Genomic DNA, 20,248 nt, shown 5'->3' on the forward strand with positions numbered 1-20,248 from the left:
ATGCTGAGTCACTTTGGGAAAGACTCTGCCAACTTTAATTCATTCATTGTTTGGTTTGTAATAATTCTGAGCCATATGCTTTTTAAACCTATTTAACTTGGGCTAGGTTGTTTTGGGGGAGAGCAATTGTACATGTTCTTAAAAGGAACACATATGTCCTCTTAGCCTTTCACCCTAAAACCAAGCCAGTTCTATTTTAACTACAGTTTTGTTAGTTGAAATTACAGTCACCAGTGTGCTTCTGATATTCAAACTCTTGATCATAGCTTTGAAAACATGGATCAATGAAACAACACTGAGCCCCAATGATGAAAAGGATCCTCTTGAAAAGCATAATTAGCTACATTTTAATAGCCTTTTTAAAAGAAAACAAATTTACGTATGTTTTTGCTTTTCCTTCTTTATCATTTAGAAGACTTGGTTTAAATATAGATGTTAAATCAATTCAGGATCTGTAGATTATTAGTAGTTACCAAATCCAGGATTTTAGTCTAAACTTTTTTATTTTTAACAGAACTTCGTTCTTTAGTATTTGGAGAGACCTTCAAGCTATAGAAAAGCAGAATGGGAAGGATCTGATGAAACAGGGAGAGGGTTTGGAGTTGGGTGGATTTGTTGGGGGTGTGGGGTTTAAGTCTTTCATTATGCCACAGGCAACTATTTTTATTTTTTACTAAGTCAGCTCTGAATTTTTTAATTTGCAAATAGTATTAATATGTGCTAAAAGGCTTATGTTAAAAGTGTTTTATTTTAGCTTCTTAAAGCTATTTTTGATAGCTCACTATTTTTGATAGTATTAATGAGCTGGGTTCAGTTAAGAGAATCTATATTTTAAACCTGCTTGTCCAGTAGACCCAATTCTGCTTTGGATACAGGGATTCCACAACCTAAGGAAAAAAAAAAGCTAAACTAGATTGTTTTGAAAAGAAGGTAGTAGCACTTGGGTTTAGGGCAAAGACACATGTGTCTTTAATAACCAAAGACCTTAATAACCAAATTCTGGAGATGGTCCAGCTTCTGCTTGGGACAGCATATCTCTCTAAGAGGAAGGATTCTGCATTCAGCAACTGGCTAGGTCATTTTCCCCCTCTAGCAGTGCTGGTTTCTTAAATGTTAAAAGTGAGCAATAATTTTTGCAGTTATATTCTTCCCAGAAGAGGTAGCAACTAAAAACAAGAAAGACTTTCTCAACTGGAAGAAAGGAATTTATAACATAAAACTTGGGCACTCTTCTGAAAGTTGATTAAAGAAAGACAGCTTGAAACTCTGTGCCTGGGAAAGTCTGTAGTGTGGCACAAGTTCCTTTTCTTTTAATGTACGTCTCGGCTGTTTTCATTGGCAGTCAATGGGTCCTCATCTATTGCACTTTGAAAAATGCAGATCTGTGGAAGTTCTTCCTCACAGCTGTAGAAAGAACCCAGGTTAGCTGTATTACCTGGCTTTTGCACTTCTCTCTGTGGCTGAAGTTATTCTCACTTAGGTCATCGTTGCAGTTATATTTATTTTGGATAGGTAGCTGTGCTTTGGTTATTTGAATACAGCACCTTCATTTGCTTCTGTAACAAATAGTCAGATTCAAGCAGTCATCCTAGTAAGTGTTAGCTAACTTTGACAAAAACCTGATGATCAAGAGACAGCAGCAGTTGGTAACAGCCAGTATGTTGCAGCAGAGTATGTATTTTCCATTGGTGTATTGAGTAAGGGTTCAGAGAGTAAGAAAATCAGCAAAACATAATTTTCCATGACAGGCATAATGTGTATTGTTCACTTAGAACGTTGCAATTCAAAAACTTTGGGTGGGTTGATGAGAGAGCTTTATTTCAGAGAGTGGTAAATACAGCACGTTGGTTTTGCCTCCAGTCACCTCTAACTCCAGTAGAAAAGTCTTCTGAAATTCTGTTTTCGATATCACATCTACCATTGAGTTTATATGAAAACAGTAAGAACAACAGTTAGTTTTTCTAAACTGTGTCCTGCTAATCAGTGGAATGACACCAGTCAAGGGTTTTACATAAAATGTAGGCAAACCCACATCTATTAATCAAAATATGGACGACATTTAACTGATTCTAAAGAAGAAATTGCAGAATTGTCTGCCTCTGTTCTGGCCAGTCCATTGCCCCTTTCAGTTGTGTGAATACCCTCTTGTCATTTGTGGATGCTTCACTGGAAAAAAGGAATCTCTTACAACAGGGAGATAATCCCCTTATAAAGAAGAAGATAAAACATTTGCCAGAAGTGTTTTTTGAGAATGATATACTTAAGTTAAATCACATCCCTGATGCTTTAGATCTCTGTGAGACAAGTATGGAAATGGAAGGTTGTTCAGTGTGTCATTTAGTGCCCTTCCTGAAGAGCTGAATGTTTGTTAGAATGAGTATGGAATGAGTCCTTGAGATCTCTATTTTCTTCCTTTTTTCTTCTGTGTTTTTAGCAATTTGGTCAACAATTCATTGCCTTTTTGCTCATATTATGATGAGCTAGGACTGGGAATTCCCATTTTCCTACTTGCTTTTTTTTCTTAATATTTCTGATATACTTACCAAAAAGAAGAGAATACAGTTACGAAGACGGTGTAATCTTTTTCTTTCCCATCTTAAACTGACCTTTCCGAACAGATCTTTGATTCAGGTTTAAAGCAGGCAATGCCACGTGCCAAATAAATCAGTTCATTTACTGACTTTCAAATAAATTAAAAGTAATTGCATAAATGTAATAGATTAGTGTTAGTAAGATGGTTATTATAAGCCTGTAAGTCTCTTCCTGGCCTTAGGATAATAAGAATAGGACACTCAAGTTTGAGAGGACAGAAACAGTAAAGACCTTGCTGAGAGTTAGAGGCACATTCCAAAAGAAACAGCTAAATTTATAAAGAATTAAGAAGAAGAAATAAGGAACTAGAAAACTTAAGCAGCTTGGTTTAACGTTTATCTTACTTCTCACTCAACTTCTTCATATGTAGGTTGCTACTTTGGGACTGTGATGATCGGAGCTACAGCTACTACATTGAGGTTTCAACGAATCAGCAGCAGTGGACTATGGTGGCTGATCGCACAAAAATTTCCTGCAAGTGAGTTTGATTTTTTCCACTTCTTTGCAGAAAATCAGAACTAGGAACTGGTGGTTTTTTTATCGTTCTGTTCAGTACTCATAGATAGATGACTTTCTGACTGTGAAAAGAATGATCATTACACAACCTGTAGATTATTAACTCTAGACACCTGTAAATACAACTTTTGGAGGTAACAGCTTCTAGTGTGGCTACATATCTAGACTTTCAAGCCAGAAACAAATTTTGAAGGTCCACATCAGTACTGGATCTTCAAATAATCAGTTTGATTGTTCATTCTTAGAAACAGTCTGCCTACAATACCCTGCCTTGAGAATCACGGTAGGAGAGGAAAGAGAGCATGCTTGTTAAAGGATTTTCTTAATCAAATGCCATTCTCCCTTATCAAAGCACATAAATGTATTGTACAGTATTTGAAGGGGGTGGCGAGAGTGAAGGTGGGGACCAAACCATAACAGGTCAAATGGTTACCTAAGCTTGACCTTGTCCTTGTTCAAAAGCAGAGTACCTGACTTATATGCACTGACTGCTCTGACTTTGAACAGGGACCTTCCATAGAAAAAACAAGCCTCTTAAAAAGAGATAAAAAAGAGACAAAAACTGTTTCATTTTCATTTGTATACTTAAATCAGGAGAAATTGGGCATGAATATTCTCCACATGTATACTCTCCATTGGCTTTTCTGCAATTATTGGGTCTGCTGATAAAATCTATTCTTCTAGTATGGAAGAATAATTCAGTGTTGATAGCCCTCTTAAACCATTTGATAGTTCTAATTCTAAGTAAAGAGTGCTTCAGATACTTGTCATGGGACTGAAAAGACAGTCTGCAAATGTATACGTTCCATATCCAGAAGCCAGGTATGCTCAGCATTTAGTGGTACAATATGATCTCCTGGCTGATCCCCAGGGAAGCTCAGCCTTATAAAAATCTTATTAACCTCCTTTTCCCTGAGTCAGTTTTCTATAAGATACGCTTTCTTCCCTGGGACAAAATTGAAGTCATCAGCTCATATGGGGACAGCCACCACCCATCCTGTATTTCTGCCAACCAAAACAAAATTGATTTTACAAATTCAGAGATGCATCTCAGTTTGTCACATCAAGCAAGAGAGTTATTCAGTCCTTTCTAGCAACACTGCTGATACACATTTTTCTAAAGTTTATATTTCATCTCTTAACAAATAGTGCAATTCAGACATGTTACAATGCAGTCTAGACGTGTTGATGAAGGAGAACTTGACACGTCCTTTCACTGTCTGTAACGGGCAGGGTATTGATGAGCAGAAAACCCGGGTTCTGCGGGTCTAGAGAAAGAGTAAAGGAGATTTAATCATTCTGGAAGGCATCTCAGTGTAATAGATAAAATTTGTCTTTTTGTCTGCCTCCAGCAGTGGGAGCACTAAAAGGCTGAAACCACAGAAGAGAGGGAGAGATAGAATCAGAATCTTTTTACACTTTTTCCTTGTACATTTTGATACTAACAGTCAAAAGGAGCACTTGTTTAAGTATGCACAGTGCAGGTGGAATTGCTGATTGACTTCACAGTTCAAGTATGTTCAAACCACACTTTTGTTTTTTAAAGACTTAACCTTGGACAAATATAGGTGCATCCCCAAAATAAAGATAGCTGCCTTCTCATGATATACTTCAAGATCTTGATTCAAAAACACAGGTGCTCTGGAAGTTCTCAAAGCTGTGGCTGCAGGAACTATTTTTACATGGATTAGAGAATTGCATTTTGCCTAACTTCTTGCTCTGACAGGTACACTTCCAGCTGGCAAAATGCCAGTCTTTAATCTTGATTTCTGCAGATTTACAGTGTCCTAGCACTGTCTGTAACTCTCTGCTCTAAATAAATACAAAGACCTGGTCCTGAGGCTTACAATTACAAAAGCTCAGTGGGCTCCAGAATAATTCAATTTAGCAAGGACTAGAAAATTGTAAAGAAAAAGCATCAATTTGAAAAAAATCTTTCTGCTCTTTCAAAGTTTTCTAACCTCTGCAGTTACATTTAAATACTGTATCATCTGTGACTGAGACAAGTTGAAGGGTTTGTGGCCCTCTCCTCCCCCCCCTCAATTTTCAGGTGATTTCTTTGCATTTGACAGCGCTTTTTCATGTTCATTTTGAATCTCTTGCCCTTTATGATCAGCACATTGGCCTTTTTTTCTTATTTGCAGTCACACCACCACAGAAAATAAAACCCTTTAAATATGTTTAATTTTCTTTTCAAGTAGGATTTGCAGAAATGCTGAAATGAATTCATAAACACTACTTTGTAATGGCAGGATGATAACTCTAAATACTATATAAATAAGTATATGTATTATATAGAAAAATAAATATATACAATAATATTTCTATTTCTACATTATATATTTTTATATATTAAATATGTAAAATAAATATATAAATTAGTACATAATTACTATATACTGATCTGTAAAGTACAGAGGATCATAATTGCATACAGTCAGAGCTGGACCACTTTTATTTTACTGAAAAATACTGAAACATGGTACTATGACCTAAAAAGCCATATTCTTAGTGATCAAAACCAGCTGAATGTAGAATGGAAGAGACATCATCATTCAGTGACTCACACACTGAATGAAGGCCTTCACTTAAAATTGTTGGGCAAAGTTTCAGTATGGTGATGGAGACATCTTAATGAAGAAAGGAAAATTGAACCAGTCACTAGTAGGAATATGTGAAGAACTGACTTTTTGGTTTAGTGTCTGTAAGTTAAAAAAATAAATCTCTAAGCAAATTGAAAATGTGGAATTTTTTTTTTGCCATGAAAACAAACAAGTTATTTTCACTTTATGTAATTTTATCAACAACAAACAGAGGAAGTGAAGAGTTGGATTTTAACCAAAATTAACAGATGCTGTAGTAAGGTGGAGGTGGTACAGTTTGTCTGGTTTACTGTCATAGTCCAATGGTAAAGATATTCCTGCTGGATGCAAGAGATTTTTTTTTTTTTCCCCTGTCTCTGTCCTTCCTCTTACCGTGATTACATCGGTATTTTACACAAACAGCACAGCTCTAACAGAGAGAAATCTGCCTCTGAATGCTTCTTGGTGAAGTGATTCAGGCACTCCCCCAGGAAAAGCAAGAATCAAACTTGTGCACTGTGTCTGGGTTTGACTCATCATCAGGTCTAGGCAGACAGTTAAAGATTCCTGCATTGAACAATTTGCCTTAACCAGACTGCAGCTCAATGGGGTGGAAGCAACAGTACACTCATCACTTTGTTCTCTGTATGTTTATGAATGCTACTGCACCCCTCTCACCTGGGAGAAATGAAACAAATCTTTCACTACTGTAGTCAAATTTTGCAACTGTTCTTTGTCTTGGCCGAATCCTAGTATTTTTGATGAATACTTGGACATCCCAGCCCAAAAAGGACTAATCCTACATTGGTATAAACATTGTCATCACTTAGGCTTATGTGTCTTTGTTTAAAAAAAATGAGAAGTAGGTATGTTCTTGCATGGGACTGTGATTGCCTGTTTGACTACAAGTACCTCTCAGAGCAACAGTCAACTAAGAACCATTTTACATGTATTTGTGTCAGGCTAAAATATTAATTCTTTCCAGAAAGTATACTCCAAATTATGTCTGTTTCTCTTATAAATTATGGAGATGTGAGTGCAGTCTAAGTGGTTGATAAAGTCTTAAAATCCCAGGTTTACCTTTTCTGGCATTAGTTCTGTGTTTAATATACTGCAGTAGACTCCAGTAAAATAACTTACTTGCTTTTCTGTGTAGGATAAGCAGCACTAGCAAATGAAAGCGGATGGAGTTAAAACATTGAAGAATTTCACAGGGGCCCACATTTGAATAGACAGAATACTTAACAATGAGAAAATTTACTTTGCTAGTAATATTCTCCATTCACTTTCCTGTCTTCAAAGACATGTATAAGAGTTGTCTTGTTTGTTGTTTGCTGCCTGGCTTTCTTTCTACCTGCTCTTTCCGTGGAGTTACAGTCCTTTGTGAAAGTCATTGGTGTGCTGTCTTGCAAGTGTGCTGTGAGGTCTCCAAATAATTTTGTGGAATCTCTGGCACAAGGGGCAGGATGAACCATAAAGGTAGCAAACACAGACCTCAACAGACACCTTTGATAATCAGTAAGTGGCAAACAAAGCTATGAGAAAGAAAATTAAATTATGTTTAGATAGCATATATTGGTTCTGGCAGTCTTTTGAAGCATGAACTTCCCCTTTAAACTATCGGTATGCTGCCTTGGGTTGTTTTAATGGTATTTTTAATGTAGTATTTTGTGTAAATTAATAATTCAGTGCTCAAAGCCAGGAAATGACAGGCTACTCCTGACCTCCTCCTCTTGCAGTTTTAAAAGGCTGAAGACAGAAACTGGATGTCTGTTATCTTCACACGCGAAGCTTGTGTACCTTCCCTAAGTGAGAGCCAATTAATGCGTACTGGTTGTGTAATTGTCAATTTTCAGATGTTCTGTGGAGGCTTTTTTTTTTCTTTCCCACAATAAGCTGTTTTTCTCTACACAGTATGACAGTAATGAAAAACAGTCGCGTTCCGTTCTGTTTTTTCAAACATTTATGATAAGTGGGCTTGAGCGTGTTGGTGTTGAACAACAGAGACCTGCGCTTGTTAGAAGAATTGGCTGACAAAGAGTCTGAAAGTCAAATGAAAAACAGAAGATACCAAAGGCCAGTAGGACTCAGGCCTCAGAGTTAATGACACTTTTGATAAAATAAGGCTGGTAAAGACAAATACAAAACAGGCTATCACGATGGTTATCAACTCAGTATCGTTCTTTCAAGTTCTCTTGTGTAGTTATTGCAAAATGGATCTAATCCATTGACAGCACACATACCATGTTCAATTCCCCAGTAGGAAAAAAGGATCTAATACTCTGATAGAGTATGGAAGACAATGAATATTGTTTATTGATGGGAAGTTCTAAGGCAGTTCATATCAACTGTCTATATGGCTGGTTTGGGACAGTTTTATGATTTTCTTGTGGAGGGCATAACTTTATTTTCAGAAGTTTTATAACATATTGCATTATATCTTTTCTTTTCTTGCTTTTCCCTGCTGGACCCACTGTTTGTTATTCAGAGTATACTGCTGTTACGATAAATGTTTAAAAACTTTCAAACTTAATTTCACATTTCCATTGCTTATTATATTTTTATTATAGCTATTTCAAATCCTAAATTCTCAGTTCCCCTCAAATTTTTTTCTACGTTTTTGTATGAATATAATTAGTACTTTCATATGAAAAGCCCTTTGGGATGTGGATGCAAGATTCATTAACACAATTTATTAACTGTCTTCTGATTGATTTTTTTCAAGAATAATTTTCAACCTTGAGGCTTACTGCTTTTGTCCAGTGTTTCTTATTTTTACCCTGTGATGTACTATGTGCATTTCCAGTTTTCAGGCACTTCTGTATTTTGTTTGATAATAAATCACAGGTAAAGAACACCTAGAGAGATCTAGATCATTCACTTAACAGTTCTAAACCACTTTTCAGATGTACAGAAGAGTGTTTTCCGTATTGTCTAAGGATTTCAAGTGAGAAAATACTTTGGCTTTACGTAATGTTGGTGACGAACTCAACTTTGGATTTTTCTTTTCTGGATATACTTTTGTGAAACCAGGCTAATCTCTATCATGATGTGATTATTTCTTTTGTTATAGAGATAACATTTGAAATGTGCAGTTATGAGGAAAGGTATTCACACGTGTCACATAACGTACTCATATTTGTAGTTACTTATACTTAGCCACAAACATAGCAGCTTTTTCCTCCTGTCCTCCTCTAGTTCCTCCACTTCACTCCATGATTCCATCTCTAGAATTCCCTTACATCCATTTCCTCTGTCATTCTTCTCCTTAACCACTTTCACAGGACTGTTTTCTCTCATAATAAAACATCTTGAACATCTCAGCCCTCTTGCCTTTCCAACTAACTGTATCCTCCAACGCTTTTTCTGCTGCTTCGCATCAGTATTGCATGCATCTACTGTCCTGTCATACGTAGAATGAGAAAATAACGTTTTTCCTAATTTTGTATATTCCTTAATTCTCTCTTACGCCTGAGCTTCCAAGTGGCGGGGTGGAACAGGATGAAAGAAACTGCTCTTGAACCTCCAATGTCAGAGTATTTTGACCACACTTCATCCTATTTTACATGAAGTTAATTTCACAGCAAAACTGTTCTTGTACTTCTGTCAAACAGAGTATATTTCAACCATGATTCATCCTATTTTACATGAAACAAATTTCACAGCAACTCTGTGAAATCCATATGCCTCCTCCAGAGTTGCCGAACTCACTGTAGCCACTATCATACAATACAAAGATGAAATATATTCAAGTAAGATGTCTGGGAAATTGCTACATTGTTAAGCTCAGTTTCAAACCTCACGTCACAAAAATAAACTGAGGCTTCTCATTAATCTGTTCATTCTGCTAGTAGTGCTTATTGGAGAAAGTCAGACAGATACAAAGGGTTATTTTGTGTAATTACTGAGCTTAAAAGCTCTGAACGATAGAGGCATTGAAGTACATATTTTTCCTTATGTTTATATGCTCACATTTTGAAAGATTCTACTAAGGCAAAAGAAGAAAAGAGGTCCAGCTTCACAGACCTGCCTTATTAAGCATGAAGAGTTAAGATTTCACAGAGAGAAACCAGAGTTGTATTACATTTCAGAGTGTTAGGAGCCTCCCAGAAGTGTGGAAACTCTGTGTCTAACATTTCATTTGCCAGCTTCTATTTTAGCTGAGTCTAGTTTGACTGGAGAAAGATCTGGCTTCTTTTAAGTTATGTTTCTTAACAGTGGTTCAGGATCACAAGAAGGTTTTCAAATTGTTAATTTGTCGTTTTGTTTTTCCACTTCTACTTTCAGTTCCTTGTGGTTGTTTTTCAGCCACAAAGATACATGGATCTTTTGAGTGAGCCTTGAACAGAGTAGCAGGGAATTGCAAACTGCAGTGTCTCAGTCTCCCTTGAATGTTTTGCCATACACTTATTGCAGCTCTGTGTGTGCCAGATGGATTGAGGTTTTGCTTTGCTCCTCTTTGCCTTGTGACTGGCATGTTCTCAGCTCCTCTTAATGCACATTACTATGAAGAGAGTGAAGAAAACATCACAGTAACTCTGACATCAGTTTGGATCAGTTCTGCCTCAGAGAAAATAAGCAATGCCAAATAATACCTATAGTATCACTACCTGTTTCTTTTAGGTATTGGATTTTTCTCAAAAGTCATCGAAGACTTGAATGTCTCTTTTGAGGCCCGTAAAAATTGTCAAACTAACAATATAAATAAATGTAAGTTTCATTACTGTGTAATATATCATCTAAAAACGTGTATAATTTGGTGAGGGAGGAAAAGGAAACTTGAAATAATAATTATCCTAAAGTGTAATGTTAATGTCCACAAATAGCTTTACTTGAACATGGTATCATGCTTGTTTTCAACATGTGCCACCAAAATAGCTAAAAATACTTCACCAGTGTTAATGAATTAGGTTTTGTAGAACCAATGTTAAGTTGATAATATGGTGTGTATATTGTAGGTAGGGGACACTCCTGGATACTGAAGCTCAAAGACCTGGTCTACATATTCTTATGCCTGTGATTAATCATAAAAGTTCGTCCTCTCCTCTTGAGAGGACCCTTTCTTCTTGATTTAATCTGTCATCTCTGCCAGGCTAAAAAGGAAATGAGATGATATAAACACTGTGATTCTTAGTGAAAGGTGAAACCTTTATACCTTCTGAAAAGTTTAAAGGTGCTGAAAAAAATTCTGAAAAGAAGATAATTAATTATAAGGAAATGCATGCTGAGATTGAAGAATGTAAGATTTTTAGGACACTGAGATGAATACCTGAGCAGCCCATTTCTGCAGCAACATACTGGGTCTGTAAGAGTTCCTTATAGTGTAGAGGTACAGGAAATGCATGTATTCATTGAGAGTTATAGCATGACTACATTGCTATATTTTGCTTGATTGTACTGTGGTCACTTATTAATATTAAAGAAGATCAGTAAGATGGCGAGTTAGTTACACTTTGCATATTTTATCAGTACATAACCCTACTTTGGAGATGCCGGCTAAACGTTAAGATGATGGGAAATGATCGTTGTGTCTTTTAAACCTTACAGATAATGATTTGCCAGAATTAAATTTTGCTTTATGAGTAAGCATTAATTTTGTCTTATAAAATAACTTGTAGTCAGTGTCTTGGCTGTTCCTCTGTCTTAAAACAAACACCATTGTTTTCAGTAGTCAGTCTCACTTAAATATACAGCCTGTTCAACCATTTGCCATGGAGAAGTTCTGATAGTGTAAGAAAACTTGCGCTTAGTAGGTTTATTCCTTTTTTAAACTTCATTCTGTTGTTCAGCTTTACCTCAGTGTATCTTGCCCCTCTTAGATATTTGTAAATTCTGTTGTTCTCCTTCTGTGATTGCTTGCTCATACAGGCTCAGAATACATAAATATTTCTCCCATAAACATTTGGGTCCCAGTTTGACCTACAACATTAAGCAGCTCTAGAAAAGCCTTAAGAGGTCTTAAGAGGTCTCCATTGCCAACTATTGCCAACTTTGCTCAATGTAATAGAAATCCTAATTTTCTTACTCGGAGGAGAATTCTACTCCTTTCTTGTATCCTGTTAAGCAAAGTTTTTTCTCCAATCATCACAGGAACAAATTTGCAGCTTCTGGGTAAGGACTCAACAATGCAGATTACTGCTTTTATATTGCAGAGGGATCCTATGGCAGTACATTGGAGTACCTTCACAGAGTCATAAGATTCTGTGGTGGTTTGATCTTAGCTGGATGTCTGGTGCCCACCAAGCTGCTCTATCACAGAATCATCTAGGTTGGAAAAGATCTTGAAGATCTAGTCCAACCATTAACCTAACATTGACAGTTCCCAGCTACACCATGTCCCTAAGCGCTATGTCAACCCGACTCTTAAACACCTCCAGGGATGGGGACTCCACCACTGCCCTGGGCAGCCCATTCCAACACCTAACAACCCGTTCTGTAAAGAAATGCTTCCTCATATCCAGTCTAAACCTTCCCTGGTGCAACTTGAGGCCATTGCCTCTTGTTCTATTGCTTATTACTTGGTTAAAGAGACTCATCCCCATCTCTCTGCAACCTCCTTTCAGGTAGCTGTAGAGGGCGATGAGGTCTCCCCTCAGCCTCCTCTTCTCCAGACTAAACAGCCCCAGTTCCCTCAGCCGTTCCTTGTTAAGACCTGTGCTCCAGACCCTTCACCAGCTTCATTGCCCTTCTCTGGACACGCTCGAGTAATTCAATGTCCTTTTTGTAGTGAGGGGCCCAAAACTGAACACAGTAATCAAGGTGCGGCCTCACCAGGGCCGAGTACAGGGGCAAGATCACTTCCCTGTCCCTGCTGGTCATGCTATTGCTGATACAAGCCAGGATACCATTGGCCTTCTTGGCCACCTGGGCACACTGCTGGCTCATGTTCAGCCAGCTGTCAGTCAACACCCCCAGGTCCCTCTCTGACTGGCAGCTCTCCAGCCACTCCTCCCCAAGCCTGTAGCGCTGCTGGGGGTTGTTGTGGCCGAAGTGCAGCACCTGGCATTTGGCCTTATTGAAACTCATTCAGTTGGCCTGAGCCCATCGCTCCAGCCTGTCCAGGTCTCTCTGCAGAGCCTCCCTACGCCCGAGCAGATCAACACTCCCACCCAACTTGGTGTCATTTGTAAACTTACTGAGGGTGCACTTGATCCCCTCGCCTAGATCATCAATAAAGATGTTAAACAGGAGTGGCCCCAAAAACCGAGCCCTGGGGGACACCACTCGTGACTGGCCGCCAACCGGATTTAACTCCGTTCACCACAACTCTTTGGGCCCGGCCATCCAGCCAGTTTTTTATGCAGCAAAGCGTGTGCCCATCCAAGCCATGAGCAGCCACTTTCGCCAGGAGAATGCTGTGGGAAACGGTGTCAAAGGCCTTACTAAAGTCAAGGTAAACAACATCCACAGCCTTTCCCTCATCCAATAAGGAGGTCGCCCTGTCGTAGGAGATCAGGTTTGTCAAGCAGGACCTGCCTTTCATAAACCCATGCTGACTGGGCCTGATCATCTGGTTGTCCCACATGTGTTGTGTGATGGTACTCAGGATGAGCTGCTCCATCAGTTTCCCGGGCACCGACGTCAAGCTGACAGGCCTGTAATTTCCCGGATCATCCTTCCAACCCTTCTTATATATGGGCGTCACATTGGCCAATTTCCAATCTGTTGGGACCTCCCCGGTCAGCCAGGACTGCTGGTGAATGATGGAAAGCGGCTTGGTGAGCACCCCAGCCAGGTCCTTCAGCATCCTTGGGTGTATCCCATCCGGTCCGATAGACTTGTGTATGTCTATGTGATGCAGTAGGTCACTGACTATCTCCTCCTGGATTGCGGGGGGGTTGTTCTCCCAGTCTCTGTCTTCTGGCTGAGGAGGCTGGATTCCCTCAGTACAACTGGTCTTGTTATTAAAGACTGAGGCAAAGAAGGCATTAAGCACCTCAGTCTTTTCCTCATCACTTGTTACCATGTTTCCTCCTGCGTCTAGCAGGGGATGGAGGCTCTCCCTGGTCTTTCTTTTGCTGCTGACATAGAAACATTTCTTGTTGTCCTTGATTGCTGAAGCCAGATTAATTTCTAACTGGGCTTTTCAGTCCCCTCCTCAGCAGGACAGAGTGGGGAGAAAATAAGATGGGAAGAAACCTTGTGGGTCAAGATAAAGGCAGTTTAATAAAGCTAAAGCTGCAGATGGAAGCAAAGGAAAACAAAAGATTTGTTCTCTACTTTCCATCAACAGTCGATGTTCCAGCCACTTCTTGGGAAGTAGGGCTCCAGAAAACAAATGTAATAACAAATGCCCCCCCTCTTCCTCCTTTCTCTTAGCTTTTATTGCTGAGCAGATGTCATATGGTATGGAATATACCTTTGGTCAGTTTGGGTCAACTGTCCTGGCTTTGTCCCCTCCCAAGACCTTGCCCACCCCCAGCCTACTGGGTGAGGGGGGAAGTGGTGGAGAGACAGCCTTGATGGTGAGTACTGCTCAGCAGTAGCCAAAACGCTGGTATGTTATCAACACCTTTCTAGCTACCAATGCAAAGCACAGAGCTATGAGGGCTGCTCTGGGGAAAATTAGCTCTGTCTCAGCTATATATTCTCTCTTCAAAAATGTCTGTGCATGCATGCACATAACCACATGCATGCAGGCACCCACATGCACACACACTCTCAGCACCTTTATAAATAAATGTTACAAAAAAGTTACTTAGATTATAGAGGTCTCCTGTGAAACTGGCCCATCTATCTGCTTGAGATAAGAAAGGAATGCCTAATACACAAACTGTTGTTTTGTAGTTACGTTTGTTTACTTCGAAATTCATTGTTGCATAAGATCATCTAATAACCCAATGAATAGGGGATGCCCAAATGTTCACGAGCTAGATGGTAAGTTACTATTTTGTCTGTAACCCTTCCTTTCTTATGGGCAAAGCCATTAAACATAGCAACTGTTGGCATCTCCTTTTATAGTTAGAAGACCAGTCAGATGTTAACGCATCAAATCTAGAGATTTGCCCTAATTAGATTGTTGATATTCAGGATCTAATTTTATTAAAACTCTGAAAAGTACACAGTTGCTTATGCTGGCCAAAACAGGTATGGTCTTAAATGTTACAAAATATCCTACATTGAGATATACGCAGTATTAAGCCATTGATTTATTCACAGTAATGTTTTTACCAGGACGGATTATATCTGTGAATCACAAAATGGAAGAATTATTATATCTTTAAGTTCATCCTTTGGGGATTTCTGCACTATGTGGTATATGGTGTATTTTTTTAGAATAATGCTCCTTCAGATTGTTTCATATACTTGAAGGGATGGTGCTTCTGTTCTGCTCTTTGCTTTTCTATCACACTGAGTTCCCACAGTAAGAATTTCTTTTCTCAATACCAGTACTGAACATCATATTACCTAATTTCATTCCATTATTTTTCTTGTATCTCTGTAAACCAATTTTTCTTTCTTAATAGATTTCATACCCTTCAACTACATATTCATAAAGTTATTCTGCCTTTTTGCTGTTACCTCAGCTACTACTTTAAACAAGTTTTGCCTGACTTTTTGTGCTCTTTCATCATGAGTGAAGTTTCCTTTGTTTTTAAAATTTTATTTATGCATTTTACCTGGCTCTTTGTCTATAAATTTTTAAGGTACAGAGTTACTAATTAAATACTAAAATTTAGTTGATCAGAAACTATTGGGAGGGGAGCTGCATTTTCTCTGTTCTATAACATGGTAACAAGCAAAAATTGTATTTGTTATTTTTGTCTTAGTTCACTTTAGTCTCTTATCTAAAATCACTGCAGTCATGGATGTGGGTTCAGGTTTTTTTTCTAGGTGAGTTTCAGTCTGAGGTCACAAGGCTTTGTTTTCTGACCTTGAGGTTAATAGATAATTCACTGTGGTAGGAGAAAGAGTTACAGTTTTTCTCCCTTCCATTAGCAAACCTCAATAAGTTAGTATCGCTGTTATGAGGAGGCACATGCTGATTTACTTTTTTTCACTGATTCACTTTTTTTTCCAGTCTTTTATTCTTCTTAGAGGCTGTGGTTCAATTTACTGCGTTCCTTGGAGGTTTGACATGTCAATTAGATGTTATCGACAGTAATAGAAAGACAGTTGCTGTAAATGTGAAGTTTTTATGAGTGGGCCATGAAATCATACCCAAGGGAACGTAAGAGAGAAGTGCGATAAATACAGTGTTAGTCTATGTGCTACAAAGGAACTGATTAATAGGGAGCATGATTCTGTCTCATATCTCTAAAAATATTGTTTATATATTTGCTGTTAATCAACTATTCCATTTGTATGAAAATATATATAATAAAACTATCTTATAGTCTGTTGTAGGGTTATGGGGGGGGGAAAGTCTTCAAAGTTAAAAGCAGTCCGCTAGTTGTGTTACCAGGTACATTCATGTGTTGGATGGTTTTTCATATCTTTGCTATATATGTAAACATCAGGAGCAATAACCGTTGGTCATGAGTAAGCACAACAAAACCAACTAAACTTCTAGGATTGTGCAAGCTTGTCTTCTGCATGTGTCCTCTGGTGTACGCAGAAGTATGTAAGATGAACTCATAGGTCAAGTTGCTCAAGTTCACAGCCTCTGTTCGCCAGCACTGCCATTCCCCAAGGATGTATGCATGGGTACTACCTGAAGAATTCTTGGCACAGCATAGAAATTTGGCTCATGGCACTCTGCCAGACAGTTGCCAGCAAATTCCCAATAATTTCATTTTAAGTAAGATTTTTAAATGTAAACTTTATTACTGCAAGTACAGAAAGACAATTTGTTGAAATTGAAAAAATATGAGCAAGGTAAATTATATGAGTACATGGCTTATGCAGTACAAAAATGCTATTGAATGCCTACATTAGCATGTGGATGTATTTGAAAATCAGTTACTACGTTTAGTTAGAAAAATAATTACTACATTCCATTTTACCATTGCTCAATTTAACTATGTTTTAATATATTCTTTATGTAATATTTTCTCTAAAACAGCAAAAATGTCAGGACTGAAGCTGTGAAAGCAGGGGTTACTCTAAGGAGTCTTACATTGGAAGCTTTATAAAGATGTCAGAAAGTTGGTATAGACTTCATTAGTTCTATTTTATGTCAGAATTTTTATTTTAATAGCTCTGCTTTGTGAAGCCCACATTTGGTTTCTGCAATAAATCATATACAATAAAACATTTATAGCAGTTCAGTAAATTGTTGTTTGAATTGGTAGGAGGGACCAATAATAGGGCAGAAATAACTACAAATTTTGTTCAGATGCTTTCAAAATTATGTGTTCCTTATGGAAAGTATTTAGAATAAAAACTTTTGAGGGTGTTTTCTCAGAAGGTGGGAATACATGTTTTTACTTGTAAGTATATAAAGCTGTTATGTAACAAATACTGCGACAGGTGCTTTTTAGTATTTATTATTCTCACATTTATTCCAGACTCTCATCATATTTCTCTTAACTATTTTTATTACCTCTGCCATTAGTACTTCAAGTCCTTTTTGTTTTTTTTCCTTTATTAGACTGAATAAAGTATATTTGCTACTTCATCAATAGACTATAGCATAAATATAACCAAGATGCATTATTAGGTGAGTTTTGCCTCTGAGAGCTGAAGAGAGAAAGCTGTTGCTTCTAGCTTGCACCTTCCTTGCTTCTTTAGAAGTACCACATTTGATGGGCCACCTTTTGAGAGAGTGCTGTCATGGTGACAGCAGAACAGATGGAAACTCAGTTTTAGGTCTCAGTTTTTAGTTGAGGTAGACCAGGGGTAGGACTGCACTTAATTTTACTTTAATTTAAAAACCAAAATGTAGATGATCTTTGATTCCTCACAGTATTTCTTTCTCATACTTTGTCTTCTCCCTCAGTGGCTTGTGAGGCTGTATGGAAAGGGGATGGCTGAGCCAGCTACCCAGTTTAACTTCTGTGCTTTATGTGTCTGACTCTCTGAGTTAGTATGTTAAATTACAGCTTTAACAGGAGAGGGAGTATTATTTCACTTTATTGTTTAGTACAGTTATGGCGGAAAACGTTTTTTATAGGCAATTTATAAGGTAGCTTTAGACCTCTCTGGTATTTTATAAAGAAAAATGTCTGTATAACAATAACTGTTATAGCATTTTTAGTGCATGCTTCCATGTTTATTTTTTAGGTACTCCATAGTGGAGGTAGGTATGGTATTCATTAATAAAATACATACCATGCAGAACATACTACAGTACTTTTTTAGTCTCCATTGGCTTGCTTATGCGTGCACACAATTTTTTATTTGGTGTCATCACATTCTAGTTATTTGCTGTCTTGTTTACATCAATACAGTCACCAGACTGATGTATGGAAAGACCACAAGACAACTCATCTTTCCTTTTCCTTTCATCTGCTTTTGCAAATATCTCCTCACTATTCCATCATAATGACTTCTGTATTTCACTGAAAAAATATATAGTCACAGTTGAAAAAGTCCACATCCCAATAAGCTAAGAAGTGTTTTGTCACTTGCTATAGAACAAGGCATATGTGGACAAGCATTAGAAAGCAAAATGGAGGTTACTTGCTGGTAATTGAAATTTTTCAGGGTGTGTTGTTCATTTCCACATTTGCTTCCAACTCTGCTTTGCTTTTCTTCTTGGAGTGAGGAACAAAAAAATTGACGGTGTCACCTTGGGAAGTGAGGAGGCACAGTGTGTGCATAAAAAAATGTACATGCTTAGCCTAAAGCAAGCCATGATATGAATATGATATGGTTATCACAGCTTGATGAATGTTACATGTAACAGCTTTCTCTTTTGTCTTACATCTTTGGCCTGAATTTGGTTTCAGCTATAATCAGTGTTGCTCTGGTGATCCCACAGTGTGGTAGTATTTTGTAGTGCCAGTGGCTCATTAGAAAACCTCAGTAAAAGATAAGCTTCCATTTCTTAATTTGTTCTTTCTGGAAGAGAAGGAAATAACATGGAAGGGTTGCTATTTATACCCTATTATATGTAGTAAATCTTTAGAAAGATAGCAGCTTTTCATAGAAATAACTAGGCAAAGATTCCAAATGCTGAGAAAAGCCATTGAATTCTTTGAGAGGTGAATTGCTATTTTTGACCTGTAGATCATTTAAGCAACAGCAAGCTATTGTTATAATTTACCCGGACATCAGTATTTCTTTCATTCTTCTTGCAGTAAAGATAATAAAGAAAAAGAAAGAAACACGAAAGTGGAGGGGTTTCTAATGATTGTCGTCTTCTGCTGAATGGAATATGGTGAAGAGATTGTGGGATGCACAAAGCCATTGAGTTTTCAGTGACAGCTGTTGCTGTTGGAGAGATGAAAGCACTTGGCCCAAGAGTCTGTTTATATATTTGAGCAGAGAAAGTGATTTTCATTGCAAGAAGCTCTAAGTGAGACAGGCAGAGTCAGAGAATAAGAGAGCAAAAGATAATTATCTAAATTATGTTCAGGCTATTATAGAAGATGAATATAGTTAAAATGTAATTAAATATGACAGGCTTACAGGATGCAAGCATGGCTTTGGAATGCTAATCATCAATTACTGCATCTCCTTAGGGGAGTTGGGCAGAACGAGAGAGTTAGAAGTCAGGTGGCTGAGGTGAGATACAGAGTGTTAAATAAAACACCGTAGGACTGTAACAAGGCTAATTGCTTTTGGAAAATGGACCTGTGGTATCAGGGGACCTTTGCTAGCCAAACAACTTGTAGTGCTGCCTTTCAGTTTGAGGACCCTGGTATAAATCTGAATAGGCTGCCAGTCCCGAGTCTTCTCTTAGAGATGTAAACCTCAGCTTGAGGTAGTGATTATTTCTGTTGTAAAAGTGATGACCAGAGCTGCTGCAGATTAAGCAGCAAATCTAAAATGAATCAACCAGCAAGACAGGTGTGAAAGCAGGAAAAAAAAAAAAATATCAACACTTCCTGGATATTTAAAAAAGCTAAACTCTGAAAAATCATTTTGTTATAGGGTCACTAATAAGTATTACAGAGATACAGAAAGTCCAAAGACAGCAATGTGGGAGAAGTAAATTCTGATAGCTTCTTTATGATCGTGTCCTAGTTAAAGAACGTGAAAGTATTGCCACCAGCTTGAAAGATCTGTTTGCTTGACATATGGAGAATAAAGATGAAGAAATGGCATCTATTACACAGAAGTATCTAATCCCAGACCAAAAATGAAGTGCTTTTGATATGTTTTAATGCTGCTGTTCCTGGAAAATAGTGACTTATGTATGAATTGATACCAGAGCCTTGTATAAAGTTCTGAGAAAATTTTCGTAAAGACCATCAAAAGCGATTTTTGAGGATGGAAGGACTGGCTCTTGTGAGTAAAGTATAAAATAAGCACATACACATGGCAAATTCTACAAAAGAATTTGCAAAATAAAATTTCTACAGAGAAACTGAAATTATTACAATAGTACCAGAAGAGATAACCAGTAGTAAAAGAAGAAGATTAAAAAGAAACTTAATGGTTACCTGTGATGTCTTTTAATTTAATCAAGCAACATCACTGGACAGTTGTTACGTCTTGATACATAAATA

The 20,248-nt window shown here is 37.7% G+C and overlaps 1 protein-coding gene across 1 annotated transcript in view; it reads left to right on the forward strand.

Moving 5' to 3' along the window:
- The window catches only part of BTBD9 (BTB domain containing 9), a 135,771-nt gene that overhangs the window by 99,097 nt on the left and 16,426 nt on the right, over window positions 1-20,248 (forward strand). The window contains exon 10 of the mRNA XM_074818129.1: window positions 2,963-3,070. Coding sequence (XP_074674230.1) covers window positions 2,963-3,070 — 108 coding nt within the window. The remainder of the gene's footprint in view (window positions 1-2,962; window positions 3,071-20,248) is intronic.

Source organism: Strix aluco, chromosome 3 (genome assembly GCF_031877795.1).
Source record: "Strix aluco isolate bStrAlu1 chromosome 3, bStrAlu1.hap1, whole genome shotgun sequence".
In the NCBI taxonomy this organism is placed as follows: Eukaryota; Metazoa; Chordata; class Aves; order Strigiformes; family Strigidae; genus Strix; species Strix aluco.